Raw genomic sequence first — 15,941 nt, forward strand, 5'->3', positions numbered from 1 at the left:
ACCACTCATAAAGATTTAATTTAAGTACACACAGGTAAAAATTACCTCCCCCTTTTTTAAAACATTTAAGAATTGAATTCTTCTTTTTGTAATTTATCGGTGTGTAAAAGCGTTGAACGAAGTACATTTCGTATGAAGTGCGGAAGCGCTTCATTCTAAAAATGTGCGCACGGTCAACGCTTTTACAACCCTATAAAATTACTAAAAGAAGCATTCAAATTTTGTTTCCTATTCTGACATCGGACTCGGACTTCTCTTAAACTGAGTTTTACTGTGCGTACTGTTGTACGTTTGTTTTTTCTACATTGGCTAGAGGTATCGGGGGAGGGTTGAGATCTCAAAAAACATGTTTAACCCCGCCGCATTTTTGCGCCTGTCCCAAGTCAGGAGCCTCTGGCCTTTGTTAGTCTTGTATCATTTTTAATTTTAGTTTCTTGTGTATAATTAGGAGTTTAGTATGACGTCCATTATCACTGAACTAGTATACATATTTGTTTAGGGGCCAGCTGAAGGACGCATCCGGGTGCGGGAGTTTCTCGCTGCATTGAAGACCCATTGGTGGCCTTCGGCTGTTGTCTGCTCTATGGTCGGGTTGTTGTCTCTTTGACACATTCCCCATTTCCATTCTCAATTTTAATACTTATAATTACATTTGTTTTTGCTAGGATCATAAAAACACGAATTCTGTCAAGTTTTTCTTTTATTTACTTGTGTACTTTATTATGGTAGCTCGTGTCATCATGAATGTAACATTTCATTTTGAAATGAAGGTTAATTTCAGGATGACGCGCGATTGCTGTTAGCCAATAAAAATAACGTATTATAATGAAACGTACATGTAATTAAAGACATTTAAAGCCGTTGCATTACATTTCCGCGCAAAAATCATTACCTATGTGCGCAGCTTTTAATTACATTTGCGTGCATTCTTTTACAGCCAAACTCAGGCAAACACAGGTATAGGTTATACTTATTTATTTAACTATTATTTTCTAGCCAGATAACTTAGTTTGCTAGCTTATCTGTCTAATACGAATTGTGATGATTATTTTCAAGTACCTTTATTATTCATTGCTAATAGCAATCTGACGTTGTTTTTTACGATTTGTTATACATATTTTTCAAGCATTTGAAATAAACTTGTTTTGAAGTCTGAGTCAGAATTGTTCTAGGTATTACATAGACATTGCTCATAAATACGTAGATCAATTTCCTACTGCTGAGTTTCGACTGTCTTTTGCATGGAAAGTGACCTGGAATAACCTACGAGCTGACTATTATATGTCGCTTAATGTGGCAATAGTTATACTGGTCGCATTTAAATTAACGGAAAGTATCTTAGCGAAGAAACAAACTTAAATGTAACTTCAAGGTTTTTCTATTCAGTTGTGATTTTGTTTTATTTACAGAAACATTTAAGTGTTTTCATTAATATTAAATCGACCACACACACTTTTATGAAGTATTAAATTACAATCGATGAAAATGGCACATTATCAAATTGTTATGCAAGTGAAAATTTATTGAACATTGTTTTATTTTGCAGACAGAATTGTACTTATTGACTGTCTAGGCAAAACGTATTGTTAATGTTAGGTCCCCTGGTAACGTCGACTATTTATGAAATGTTGGAGTGTTTAGTAATGACCTTCGAAAACAGTAGCCATGCAAGGTCGTTTGATAGATTGATTGATTGAATACTGTTTGTTTTACGTTGTCTAAGCAAAAAAGGCTGTATCCCAGTAAGCCAAGGTCGAAGACATACTGGTAGTGCACGAATTGAAGGTACTATGTCTCCAATCGGATCCAATCGAGGCTACAATTTCAAATGGTCAAATGCTAAACATAATTTTCTTAATTGTTATACTGACTGTTGTGTTTCAACAAACCAGTATGAAATAATTTCAATATATCCGTTATAGCATAAAATCGAAGAACTTTTTTTTAGTATCCGAAAATGCTTCTCGCGACAATTTTATTCCAAACAGACGGCAATAGTTATTTTTTTACTTTATGTCCATTATAGCATTAAATCGAAGAACCTTTTTTTAATATCCGAAAATGCTTCACACAACAATCTTATTCCAAACAGACGACAGTGGTTAAATTTTTACTTTGTATCTACTTAAGTTTTTCTTTTATAAAAGGATTTGAATATTACACTTAGATATATACGTAGTTCGCCAACTCACGGGAACATACTATTGACTAACAATAACATTAGATATGTTTCATTATAATACGTTATTCTGATTGGCTAACTGCAATCTCGCGTTATTCCTTAATCAACTTCATTTCAAAATGAATTGCAACATTCATGATGACATGTGCTTGTACAATAAAGTGCACAGGTAAATAAAAGAAAAAACTTGATAGTAATCGTATTTTCATGATCATAGCGAAAAAATGTAATTATAAGTATTGAATGCTTCTTTTAGTAACTTCATAGGGTTGTAAAAGTGTTGACCGTGCGTACATTTTTAGAATGAAGCACTTTCGCGCTTCATACAAAATGTACTTCGGTCAACGCTTTTACACCCCAATGAAGTTACAAAAGAAGCATTCAATTCTTAATTAACAACAGCTTTACTGACTAAAAGGCAATGGTAAATATAACATTGATTTCCGCAAATACGACGTATCACCTTTTTACGCGTGGCATGAGCCACGCGACTGGTAGCACTCATGTAGCAGGAACTGCTTGCTCTTGTTCTCTATCTTCGGTATGGTAAACAAAAAAATATTTTGGCAATTTGTAGACGATTTTGGAATAGATCATTTACATTTACCGACGGTTAATGAATTTGTTAATGTGAAAAATTAGACAAAACATATTTACCAATCCATTTTAGTACATTTATGACACTTTTTTAATGACATTGAGTAATCAGATTTTAACATGAGTGGTATATCACGTTTTATAAATGTCTGACAAAGTTATGCCAACCTAAACATTTATTTCTTTACAGTTTTTGTTAAACAAATGATCCTTTATGCACCTTTAAATGGTGCAGTAAATAGGTTTTGATATACAAAAAAAATCATCTGTATACAATTTTAGTTTTATTAAACCGGTTTCAGTATCGCAGTTTTTTTCTGATGAATAAAACTATCGCTTTCGTAAATCTTTGCAATATAAATTGATAGATATATCAAATGAATGTAAAAATTCTTCATGGTGGTTCATGAGTCATTATACATGTAGAACCTTTATCAAGATCAATAAACTGATTTACCATTGAAACGAATTTCATTATGACAGAGCAACGTATGACATTAAAAAGAGTTCCAAAGTGTTATTTGGTAAACTTCTTGTGACGGAATGAATATTTCTCAGTTGGTTTGATATCCGCGTGTTTGCAGCGAGACTGATTTCAATGCGCATACTATTTTCATTACTTAAAAAACTTTTCTAGTAGGGATATAAATAACCTATGTATGGTTCCACGTGTATACATTGTACATAGATTTAATAACGGCTATATTGTTTATAATATTGATTTCTTACAAATTGTCCTTCAAATTTCCTTGACAGAATAGACTTATTGATGAAGGTTATAACATACAGTTATTGTTCAGTCACTGTGTCTGATACTTTTGGGGGATACAATACTAAAATGATTCTTTTCTGCATAATTTATTCTGGAATTGTATGGAGGTAATTTTATTCTGGTATTGCATGAAGGTAATTTTATTCTGGTATTGCAATAAGGTCATATTATTCTGGTATTGCATGAAGGTCATTTTATTCTGGTATTGCATGAAGGTCATTTTATTCTGGTATTGCATGACGATGGATTATTCTACTGTATATGGCGTTGCTGTATGAAATCTTATTGGAAGTACAGCAACTAATTGTAAGTGTATTACGGTCTCATTTCTAAAAGATGAAAATGACACTTAATAAATTTCGTGCCTAAGAAGCGCTTTTCTTGAATTACATTCATCAGGAATGTTCAGACCTAATTATTTAAAATCCAGGGATGTATAAATACGAAGAAACATTAGAAGCTATATGAGAAAAAGGCACATCTTTATTTTTTTCTAAATAAAAAGAGTAGTCAAATTCATAATACATAGTAATACCGTAGATCAAATTTATTTAGTCTTTCTTTCATAATTTTATTTATTTTCCCCTTTTATGGTTGCAAAATCTATTTATAGTACAACAACTTATTAACTTAATGTCAAAACGAAACACTTGAATAGCTGTCTTATAACAATTCCTGGTCTATCATTCTTTAGGATACTTTGATTAATGACATTGTCATTGATGTACCATCTTCCAGCTGAATTGTCTGGAAAGCAATAATCAAAATATTTAGTGATTACGTAGAAAACGATAATTGTTTACTTAAAGATACAGTCAAATGAAAACGATGTCGAGCTAAAATTTATATATCTACGAAAAACCAGTAAGGACATTCTGTTGTTAAAATTTCTCATTTCAAACTTAACATTTCTCACTTCAAATGGACATTTCTCATTTCCAAATTGACATTTCTTAGTCATGTTAGTTCCAGCTTGACATTTCTCTATTTCAAGTTGAAATTTCTCCGTTCTATTTTTACATTTATCAAATGGAAATGCCAAAAATCCATACCGATGAAGAGTATTTAAACAAAAAGGGCCGAAACAGTACAGACAATACAATCTATGGTAAACAGTTACTTAAGAAATTGCCACATTAGTTTAAGCAAAATGATATAATAATTTCATGAACTAGTAATTTACATGTAAAATACATGTATATATTAAAAATATGCATTCCACTGTCGAAGCAATGATATATACAGTGGTTGTTATCCCTAGGTACTGATAAACTCCAAACAGCAGTACCGATACAATGTTAGAAAAAAGTAGGATAACCAACAAAATCTCCTTTGTTTAAAAGTCTCTTTTTGTATTATTATTCAAATCCTTCCTTTACTAATTTATTTTTGTTTAAGCGTTATTTGTGACGCATCATATCCCCAAAATATCTTACCTCTAGCATGTTCTTGCCGTTAACTACCCGTGTTACTCTCAATTTCTTCCAACCAGTAAGTTCACCCTGTTCCACTTCTATCATTTTTGTATCAGACTCGACTGTGATAGTATACTTGAAATCAATAAAAAGACAAAAGATTTTTTTTACTTCTAACATCTAACGAAACTTATTTTAAACAAGCATATGTGCCCATTGAACAATATGCCCCGCTCACACTGTACATTTAATTATTTTAGTGAACCATTATACTGGATCAAAACTCTAATTTTGCATATCATGTAAAGAATTCATATCATAATGAACGTGAGTACTCAGTTTCAAGTCTATATGATGAACAATCTATAACAAAAAGTTTGAAAAACAAGACAAACAGACCTGAAATATAATGCCGTCCACCCATGCTATGGTAGGCTGGAAATGAAATGACGGCAACATGTATATAAGGACTGGTCTTTCACCACGACATTTTATTATTCATTTGTTTTTAAAAAAAATGGTTTTATGAATAATTATAGGGGAAATCAATATGGTTCCAAATACAGCAAAAATGAAAATGATATGTAAGTTTAAAAAAAAAAGCTATTCTCATTGCAAAACATATGACTTGTTACAAAATCAGAGACATGACGTTACCTTTACTCCCTTTCCAAACATATCAGTTGATGTCACTTCCTCTCCAGACTTGAATTTGTATGTTTTATCTGGACCAGCTGTGCTTTTAATATCACAACTCCACATGTCGCCTTCTTTTTTGAATTCTACCTCAAATTTAGCATTTCTGAACTGCTCAACATATTCACTAGGTATTTCTGAAATAGATTAAGAAAATATCAAACTCATATTAGAATGCAAAGAATTACCATGATTTAATTAAATATGATACAGAGGAAGATGAGTGAGTAACCTAGCAAGTGAACATGGACATCTATATATAGATTGAACGGTAAGTTTTGCATAAATCTAAACTTTAGCAGTATAGCTAAATTTATCAAAATCTCGCTAAGCCTTCAAAAGAGTTTTGTTTGTTTGTCATTTTAAAGAGATATAAATAAGTCTTTAGACTGAGCATCTATTGCATTAAATAAATTTTGCATAATGTCGTTTAAAGAAAAATGTATTTAAAACATTCAATTCGATAATAAACATGTCCCTTAAATGCTTGTGTTTTGACCATTTAAAATAATGATAACACGTAATTATATATTCAGATGTTTTAACAATAATAAAAGAACAGAGTTCCGATGTCCCCCGCTTTGCACATATTTTATCTATCCAAGGTTCAAGGGCAATAACTAAATAAAACACTTTATTTTTGTAGCGCTAAGAAGGCCATTTTCCATAAATCTAATATTTCCAAGGGCATAACTCTTTTAAAAATAGTCGATCGGCCACCATTATAGAACTTTTTCGAGATATTGCTGTTATTAACCTATAGTTTAAGTTTTATAAAAATATGGCAAGAATTGTACCCTTGAGAGCGCTAACGTGGCCATTTTCCATAAATTTAATATTTTCAAAGGACATAACTCTTAAAAAAAGTCGATCGTCCACCATTATAAAAAGAGTCCGAGATATTGCTGATATTAACCTATAGTATAAGTTTTATAAAGAACTGGCAAAAATTGTACCCGTGGGAGCGCAAACGAGGCCATTTTCCATAAATTTAATATTTCCAAGGGATATTACTCTTTTAAAAAAGTCGATCGTCTAACATTATAAAACTTGTCCGATATATTGCTGATATTAACCTGTTGTATAAGTTTAATAAAAATCTGGCAAGAGTTGTACCTGTGCGAGCGCTAACGTGGCCATTTTCCATAAATTTAATATTTCCAAGGGGCATAATCCCTTAAGAAAAAGTCGATCGGCCACCATTATAGATCTCGCTCGAGATATTGCTGATATTAACCTATAGTATAAATTTTATAAAAAATCTGGCAAGAATTGTACCCGTGAGAGCGCTAACGAAGCCATTTTCCATAAATTTAATATTTCCAAGGGATGTAACTTTTTTTAAAAAGTCGATCATCCACCATTATATAACTTTTCTGAGATATGCTGGTATCAACCTTTAGTATAATTTTTATACAAATCTGGCAAGAATTGTAACCGCGAGAGCGCTAATGAGGCCATTTTCCATAAATTTAATATTTCCAAGGGGCATAACTCTTTTAAACCTAGATGTGTCGGAACGACACGAATGGTCCCGTCTCAATGTATAGATAGGATCCAGCTCTCAAGATCAATACTAGTTTGATGAAAAATGTCCTTGATCAATGAGTAGTTAAATTTCAAACTATCAGCAAACAGGAAGTGGATGTACTGCAGATCTAACAAGATGTGTTGAAACAACATGAAAATCAGCATAGCGGAACGAAACATTAACTTGAACTGTAACTCATCATGGTAGACTCATTGTCATTTGCTTAGTTTCTTTTGTTACTTATTCTGACATCGGACTCGGACTTCTTTTAAACTGATTTTTACTGTGCGTATTACTGTGTGTTTGTTAATTCTACATTGGCTAGAGGTATAGGGTTGAGATCTCACAAACTGTTTAACCCCGCCGCATTTTTGCGCCTGTCCTAAGTCAGGAGCCTCTGGCCTTTGTTAGTCCTGTATGTTTTTTTTAAATTTTGGTTCATTTATATGTTTCAGAGTTTAGCATGTTTAGTGTGACGTCCATTTTCACTGAACTAGACAGTATACATTATTGTTTAGGGACCAGCTAAATCCCACTGCTGGGTGCAGGATTATCTCACTGTGTTGAAGACCCATTGGTGGCCTTCGGCTGTTTTCTGCTCTTTGGTCGGGTTGTTGTCTCTTTGACACATTCCCCATTTCCATTCTCAATTTTATCACATATAAAAAATCAGCGCAATATTTGAAGGCGTTTAGAAAAAAGTCCGTATAACTGTGATTTTCAACAATTTATCAAAGTGCAAAACCCGTAATTTCAGCAAAAATCAGCAGAGCGGAACGAAACTTAAACTTGATCTGTAACTCGTCATGGTTAACTCACATACCAAAAATAAGCCCAATATCTGAAGGAGTTTAGAAAATAAGTCCGGATAACTGTGATTTTCAACAATTTATCAAAGTCCAAAGTCCCTTATTTCGGCAAAAATTAGTAGAGCGGAACAAAACTTAAACTTGATCTGTAACTCATCATGGTTAACTCACATACCAAAAATCGGCCAAATATCTGAAGGCGTTTAGAAAAAAAGTCTGTATAACTGTGATTTTCAACAATTTATCTAAGTCCAAAGCCCGTAATTTCGGCAAAAATTAGCAGAGCGAAACGAAACTCAAACTTGATCTGTAACTCATCATGGTTAACTCACATACCGAAAATCGGCCAAATATCTGAAGGCGTTTAGAAAAAAAGTCTGTATAGCTGTGATTTTCAACAATTTATTTAAGTCCAAAGCCCGTAATTTCGGCAAAAATTGGCAGAGCGGAACGAAACTCAAACTTGATCTGTAACTAATCATGGTTAACTCACATACCAAAAAATCAGCCCAATATCTGAAGGCGTTTAGAAAAAAAGTCTGTATAACTGTTTGTTGTGGAATGACGGTATAACGGAATGACGGACAAGGGTTAAACTATATGGCCCCGACAATTTTGTTGCGGGGCCATAAAAAGTCGATCGGTCACCATTATAAAACTTGACCGAGATATTGCTGATATTAACCTATTATAGTATAAGTTTTATAAAAATCTTGCAAGAATTGTACCTTTTAGAGCGCTGACAAGACCGGACGGACGGACGGACACTACATGTACAACTAGTTACCCAAGTCGTTCATACTAGATAGAACTAATAAATAATATGCATGTGTAATACCATAATCGGTAGTTACTCACAGGATATCTTAAAGAATCAGTTATTGTCACAAGGTCACCGCAAATACGATTTAGACTACTATCTATGTTTTTGTTTTTTTTTATCCCTAAAGTGATTATTCATCACAGATATCAACACCTCGGCTTTGAACCATATCCTGATGAAGGTAAATCAAGAAATGCGTTTCAGAAGCCTCAAATCTATGTTATTAGAGGGTTTCCCGATTTGCTACGTATCGGGTACGGTTGGTACGTAACTCAACCGTTAGTGTTGTTTTGGAGATTTAAAGCAGGGGATTATTTTATTCATCATGTTAAAATTAAAGAAATCGAATCGCATATCAGCGAAAACTACCGTAACCTTTTATTTGATAACGATTTCATCGTTTCTATAACACTTTGTGTGTGAATCTAAATGAGATTATTTAGTTAATGCAGAAGTGCATGAATCAAACAGACCTTACACGAACTGAGTTGACACGGCCTTTAGATTCTAAATATAGATTTGCGTTTCTGTTATTTTTAGGTATTGTTTTGTTTATATTTAGAAAAAAAGAAAATATTTTCCAATGTATAAACAGAATTTGGAATAATTAAAATACTATCTATGAACAATTTTCGTAAACATGTGATACTGATCTGGTTATATACGTCAACATGTCAAAATTTGTTGATTTCTCATTATTTATTTAAAATTATTTAAGAAATCTATTTCGATCATAACAGCAGAACATTTGAGTGAGAAAGGGGCTCTCTTCTCATTTTTTTTTTATCAACAACGGAAGATTTTTTTCTAGAAATGCATTCTAAAAAATAAACTGAAACATACTGAAAAATAAATTTACAATTCTGCTGCCGATGAAAAAGACCCCAATGTCTAGAATCATTGAATTAAAAAACAAGAACAATTCTTGATGGTCTCGTGGTATCATGTTTTCCTCGAGTGTGGGAGGTGTGGGAGGCAAAGCCTCGCTTTCTAGATGTTTCTAAGCCTTGTACCAATAAAATTTATATTTCGAGATTACATAAGTAAGTGACAATATTTAATTTATTTAAAGAATGCAAAGAATATTACTAAAAAGGAAAAAGCACGAGAGTGCAATATAATATAATTAAGTTTGTACAGTCCGTTTTAAGATTTATACTTGCACATTTTTTTTTCAGTTTGTCACAAATGTCGCGCGATTGAGAATCGTTTTATACTTATTTCATATTAATACATTATTACGGGGGGTTAATTTAATTTTGTAAGTTAAAATGGCTCTTATGTTTTTCATGTTTTCTAAAAACCTACCAATAAAATTCAAACCTATTCATTCGATACTGTTATAATAATATAACTGATGAACATCAGATAAAATATAAATGTGCCTGATGTTTTAGGTTGTTTTTTTTTGCAGCAATTTCAGGGGAAATACATTTAAGCTATAAATCGTTTGTGCAACGGTTACTTGCAACGGTTGCTTTAAAGCATAATAGAGTACACCCACTTTTGTTTGCTATACATAAGAAAAACATCCACGTTAAATTAATACCAAGTTGCAGCTACAAATCCTCCAAATACTTTTGATTATTATTCATAAAACGTACGTCGATATTAAGTGTATATATATCAATTATTTTCAAAAGTTCAACGACGGCTCCAATTTCGTACTACGGTTGGTACGGTAGCAAATCGGGAAACCTCTAATATCAATTTCTGAGAATTGTTCAATCACGAATTGAAAACTTTTCGATATTTAAATTCTTGGATTTGGTTTTTTTTTTTTTTTTTCTTCAACGGAAAATTAAAAAGAAAATGTTCGGAATTATGTAATTTTCCACGAAACAGATACTTAGTACGACGCATTTGAAAACCGGCCCTTAACTGTGTCAAATAAACAAAATAGCGAAGCAATTAGATTCATATTTCAATCAGGTGCGTATCATATTTATTGTACTCATATTTCACAAATGAATGTACATTTTATTATTTTTTATAACCGAGTACGGAGAAAAACCGTTGCAATTCCATACTAAATATATGTGTTGGTACCATTTAAACCTGTTTTATATAGATTCTTACATTGGTATTATCGGATTTATCCAATCGAGATTGTTAAAGTATTGAATTTAAAATCAAGATTTAATAAATCTAATAATCTAAGAGTAACTTTGTAAGTTTCTGTTTCTCTAAATAAATGATTATCAAATAAATTTTCATTTTTTTGACAAACGAAAATCCTCTTCGAGTGCATTCCACATTTTATAAAGTTGTCAATTTCTCTAACATCTGTTAGCGCATTTCGATTCATTCAGTGAGCCGATAAAGGTTATGACCCTTAAACTCAGCCAATCATCTTCTGAGATCATCATCAACCACACGCTGATTATTTGTTTTATACAATTGGTCAAAAAGGGTTAAATTGCCAAAAAATTAGAGAAAGTAACATATCAGAATGCAGTCCAAATCATAATTCATGCTGTTTTCTTCAGTTTACCTTAAATTAAATTGCATCTAGACAATGTGTCGGGTAATCAGACACCGAACAATCATCTTTTGTGGAGGGGGAAGGGGCTAGTTAACTCTTTTATTCTTAATTTTTTGAGAAAAAAAAATCATAGAAGGGATGTTAAAAACAAATAGTTGGAACCAATGGAAACAACGGGAAAAACACATTCAATTTTCCTAAAAAAAATTCTTGTTATCGGGAAAAGTTCGTTTTGATAAAAGTTAAACAAAAACAGTTCCGAGAAGAAAAACATATGCAACCTCGAAAGATGAAAGGTCAGTACCTCATGTGAAAATTGAAGTCTACTCCTTATATAATTGTGAGACCAAACCCTTATTGATAGTTTTGGACATTTATCACAGAGAGTCTTGCCACTTCAAACCTCCGTTTGAATTTGTATATGATATAACTGACATATATTGTACAGAACAATTATACTTACCGGATGCCTTTGAAAATTCGTCATAATTTGTGTATGAGCTTCCGTCCCCTTCCCATTTTCCAATAAATTGTGCCATTTTGATTTCAAATTTCTAAAATCCCTATATTTCACGAGAGAAATCTACACACTGTTCATTTAAAAATCGAAGAAAACTTAACTATTTAAACAAACCTTAAATGAGTAACCTACATTTTGACCTGTTATATATCAACAGACGACTGTAAATCATACATTGTCCCTTTGTTAAGAGTTGACATTCTATTTAAATTCAATAGAAGTGTATTTATGACATACTTATATATGTACATGTACATGCATTTAATCAGTATTAAACCTTTTTAATCTTAACATATTTAGACAATTTTCCAATCTTTACGGTCAGATTCAGTTATGATTTTCCATTTACTGCAATTTGAACTTTACGAGCAAACTTAGAAAAAACAGAAGCCATTTGGATTGGGTCAAAAGCACATTCAAAAGAAATATTTCACCAAGGAGAAAGATTAAACTGGAATCAGACAGGGAAATTTAAACTCTTAGGTATAAACTATGATCATTTTGCTGTCGACAAGACTGCCTTTAATTTTCAAGAGAAAATTGAAAAGATAAATGCATTATTAAATACTTGGATTTACCAAGATCTTTCATACCTAGGAAAAATTACAGTCATAAAGTCTTTAGCATTGCCAATTCTCATGCAGTCATTAACAATATTGCCAAATCCCTCTTTTGAAAATTTTAAGAAAATTGAAAATATTTTTTTTAAGTTTCTATGGAATGGTAAACCAGATAAAATCAAAAGAAATGTTCTAATTGGATCATATGATACTGGTGGGCTAAATATGCCTCATATTGAATCCTTCTGTTATGCACTGAAAATGACGTGGATCTATAAATTATTGGACCCTTTCAATCTTTCTCCTTGGTAAATTCTTTTCAATGATAAATATAGAAAATATGGTGCAGATAAAATATGGATGATGAATAAGGATAGTATTAAACAAATTTCAATATATTTTAATAGATTTTGGAAGGACATCCTTCTTAATTGGGCCAAACTGAGGAATGCTGCCCATGACCAAAATGACTTTATAGGCCAACCTATTTGGCTTAATGCACTTTTAAAAATTGATAATAAAACTATTTTCTATGAAAAATGGTGTGAGGCAGGAATATTTTTTGTCAATGATTTACTGAATGAGAACAATGAATTTCTCTCTTTTAATCAATTTAAAGAAACATACGATATTAATACAAATTTTCTTCAATTCTATGGTATATATCATATGATCCCAAGTAGCTGGAAGGACCACATCAAAAACTGTGAAAAGAAAATCAACATTACTTGCGATGATTTAGACTATTTGAAAACAAATCAGAAATCATACCCATATTTTTCTAAATTAATTGTGTATACTTATCATGAAAACCCCATAAAATCACAAAATAAATGGAAAGAAATTTTGCATATAGAAATAGGTTACTGGGATCTTTTCTATATGCATCCTTTCAAGTGTTCTTTGAGTAATAAACTGATCATTTTTCAATACAAAATTCTGCACAGAATTTTATGCACAAATGATCTGCTATATAAGTGTCAACTTAAAGAAACACACCTATGCAGTTTTTGCAATGAAACAAGAGACAATAGAACATATGTTTTGGGAATGTTACATTGTCAAAATTTTTTGGCTTCAACTAGTTGATACATTACATTCAGATAGCAATTATGAGCTTCTAATATCAAAACAAAACATCCTCTTGGGATCAGATATTATAGATATCTCTGGAAATTTTTTCACTGTTCTCATGAAGTACTACATTTATTCTTGTAGAGTGAGCTCACTGTTACCTTGTGTTAAGATTGCACTAAAGAAATTGAAAAATTATTATATTATTGAAAAACTTTCTTCCACCTTTCACAGTTCTCCTGCAATAGGTGAAAAAATAGGAAAAAAATGGGAACCATTTCAACAATTAATTTTATGATACAAGAAAGATAACTCATACTTAACTGAAAATAAATGTGTAACACAACTGGATGCACATCACAATTGGACAGTGGTTAGTGTGTATCCTATAGATATTATATATATGTATGTAAGAATTAAATGTGTGTTACTATGTTATGATAATAAGAGTTAAAATACTGGTTTTTATATGATTTCCAGATATTGTCGGGAAGAGAAAATAACAACAAAATACAAATGTATGTCATTATATATATAATTTTCTTTATGAGTACATGTACGAATAGAATAACTATGTTGCATCAATAATAATAATAATCTTTTAATATCATTTTAATCATATATGAATCATACATGAATATAAGTTAATGATTTTTTTGTTTTTTTTAAATTTTTTTTTTGTATGGGGAGGGGGATAATATAAGCGCTGACACTGGCAGGTCAAAACAAATAAACATGTATTGTATTCTTCTTTGATAGAAAAAATGCATATAATTATTGTATGAGATGAAGAAATACAAAATAAAGAATTATAAAAAAAAAATTGTGAGACCAAACCCTTATTGATAGTTTTGGACATTTATCACAGAGAGTCTTGCCACTTCAAACCTCCGTTTGAATTTGTATATGATATGACTGACATATATTATACAGAACAATTATACTTACCGGATGCCTTTGAAAATTTGTCATAATTTGTGTATGAGCTTCCGTCCCCTTCCCATTTTCCAATAAATTGTGCCATTTTGATTTCAAATTTCTAAAATCCCTATATTTCACGAGAGAAATCTGCACACTGTTCATTTAAAAATCGAAGAAAACTTAACTATTTAAACAAACCTTAAATGAGTAACCTACATTTTGACCTGTTATATATCAACAGACGACTGTTAATCATACATTGTCCCTTTGTTAAGAGTTGACATTCTATTTAAATTCAATAGAAGTGTATTTATGACATACTTATACATGTACATGTACATGCATTTAATCAGTATTAAACCTTTTTGATCTTAACATTTTTAGACAATTTTCCAATCTTTACGGTCAGATTCAGTTATGATTTTCCATTTACTGCAATTTGAACTTTCAATACCATAGAATGTGTATAGAAAAGCTAAAATTTTCAATTTTTGTTAACAGAAAAATCACACAACTTAAAAAGAAAGAAAAAAAAATGATAAATAAGATCGAACAATATTTAGACAGCATATCAACAAACATCTAGGAAAGACAACCCCGAAAAATCAATAAAACTGTATACATGTATATGACAATCGTCCAACGATCAATATATGAACTCCTTTTTTGAAACAATGATAGACTGGAAGAAAACTTAGGTGACAAAACTGTCACAACACAAGATCCAAAAATCTCAAAGGAGTATTAACTGGCCACCATCGTGTTTAAAAATCCCTAGGGATTCTGCAACGTGCATATTAAGTATACAAACAGTTCCAATGAAATATGTGCAACTGACGAACATACCAGTATAGTTCAAGTCAAATATGACTTTTTGTTCATAATTTTAACTTTATCATAAAATATTCAAAAGGCCAGTATTTGGTTCTTGAAAGATTTTATTCAAAAGACGTAATGCTATGTAAAACAAATCTTTTCAAAATAGTACATTATAGGCTCCCAAGTTGACACAGTTGGGTTGACATAAAATATCATGAATATTTTAAGACGCGCGTATGGTGTACCATATTATAAGCCTGTCATTTTTGACGAATTTTAAGCACATACACAAACAGTGGTTGTATTCAAGTAATGTTACGTACACATAAACCTATTTTAGACGTAAAAGAAAGACACACAGCTACCAACAGGATAACTACTGATTTTAAAGGAGAAAAAAAGAAGGCACACAATTTGGAAAGCACATTCAAATTGCAACTACAGGATGATTGCTAAGATAAGTACAATTTTTGGTTAAATACGTCTCCGGCGTGAAAAACAGAAACTAGAAAAAAACGAAAATTACACTTTATAAATTTAATGCGCCCAAATCCTTTTTCTAAGTTTATTTTCATCATGAACGCACAAAAACAAATATTTGAAGCCAAGGATGTATAAGTAAAGAAACACGAGAAGAGCAATATGACCAAAAAGAGACTTATATAATACCCAAATTTATCTTATCCAAATTTTCCGAGGGAGTTGAAATCTAAGTTTCATAAAAAAAAAATTTTAAA

At 31.5% G+C, this 15,941-nt stretch overlaps 1 protein-coding gene across 3 annotated transcripts; it reads right to left on the reverse strand.

Moving 5' to 3' along the window:
* Nucleotides 1–4,012: 4,012 nt before the first annotated feature.
* Nucleotides 4,013–14,594, reverse strand: LOC127704824 (uncharacterized). Of its 3 annotated transcripts, none has more exons than XR_007983533.1 (4): nt 11,963–11,985; nt 5,624–5,799; nt 4,988–5,101; nt 4,013–4,298 (listed from the first exon to the last, which is right to left on the reverse strand). XR_007983533.1 is itself a non-coding variant. In XM_052209052.1 (4 exons), the coding sequence occupies exons 1-4, from the start codon at nt 14,486–14,488 to the stop codon at nt 4,242–4,244; spliced, it is 423 nt and encodes a 140-aa protein (XP_052065012.1). In that variant the 5' UTR covers nt 14,489–14,594; the 3' UTR covers nt 4,013–4,241. The 3 variants fall into 3 exon arrangements, 2 of the variants coding, with proteins under 2 accessions (XP_052065012.1, XP_052065011.1); XM_052209052.1 differs by lacking the exon at nt 11,963–11,985 and adding an exon at nt 14,413–14,594; XM_052209051.1 differs by lacking the exon at nt 11,963–11,985 and adding an exon at nt 11,774–11,956.
* Between the last annotated feature and the right edge of the window lie 1,347 nt (nt 14,595–15,941).

This window comes from Mytilus californianus, unplaced genomic scaffold (assembly GCF_021869535.1).
Source record: "Mytilus californianus isolate M0D057914Y unplaced genomic scaffold, xbMytCali1.0.p SCAF_6, whole genome shotgun sequence".
NCBI classification, from domain to species: domain Eukaryota; kingdom Metazoa; phylum Mollusca; class Bivalvia; order Mytilida; family Mytilidae; genus Mytilus; species Mytilus californianus.

Excerpts from the sequence above, each read along its gene's own strand:
- LOC127704824 (XM_052209052.1), bottom strand. The coding sequence starts at position 14,488 with ATGGCACAATTTATTGGAAAATGGGAAGGGGACGGAAGCTCATACACA. Across the intron at positions 5,800-14,412 it reads CAAATTTTCAAAGGCATCCG|AAATACCTAGTGAATATGTT; the intron begins GTAAGTATAATT and ends AATCTATTTCAG. Across the intron at positions 4,299-4,987 it reads ACGGCAAGAACATGCTAGAG|ACAATTCAGCTGGAAGATGG; the intron begins GTAAGATATTTT and ends ATTGCTTTCCAG.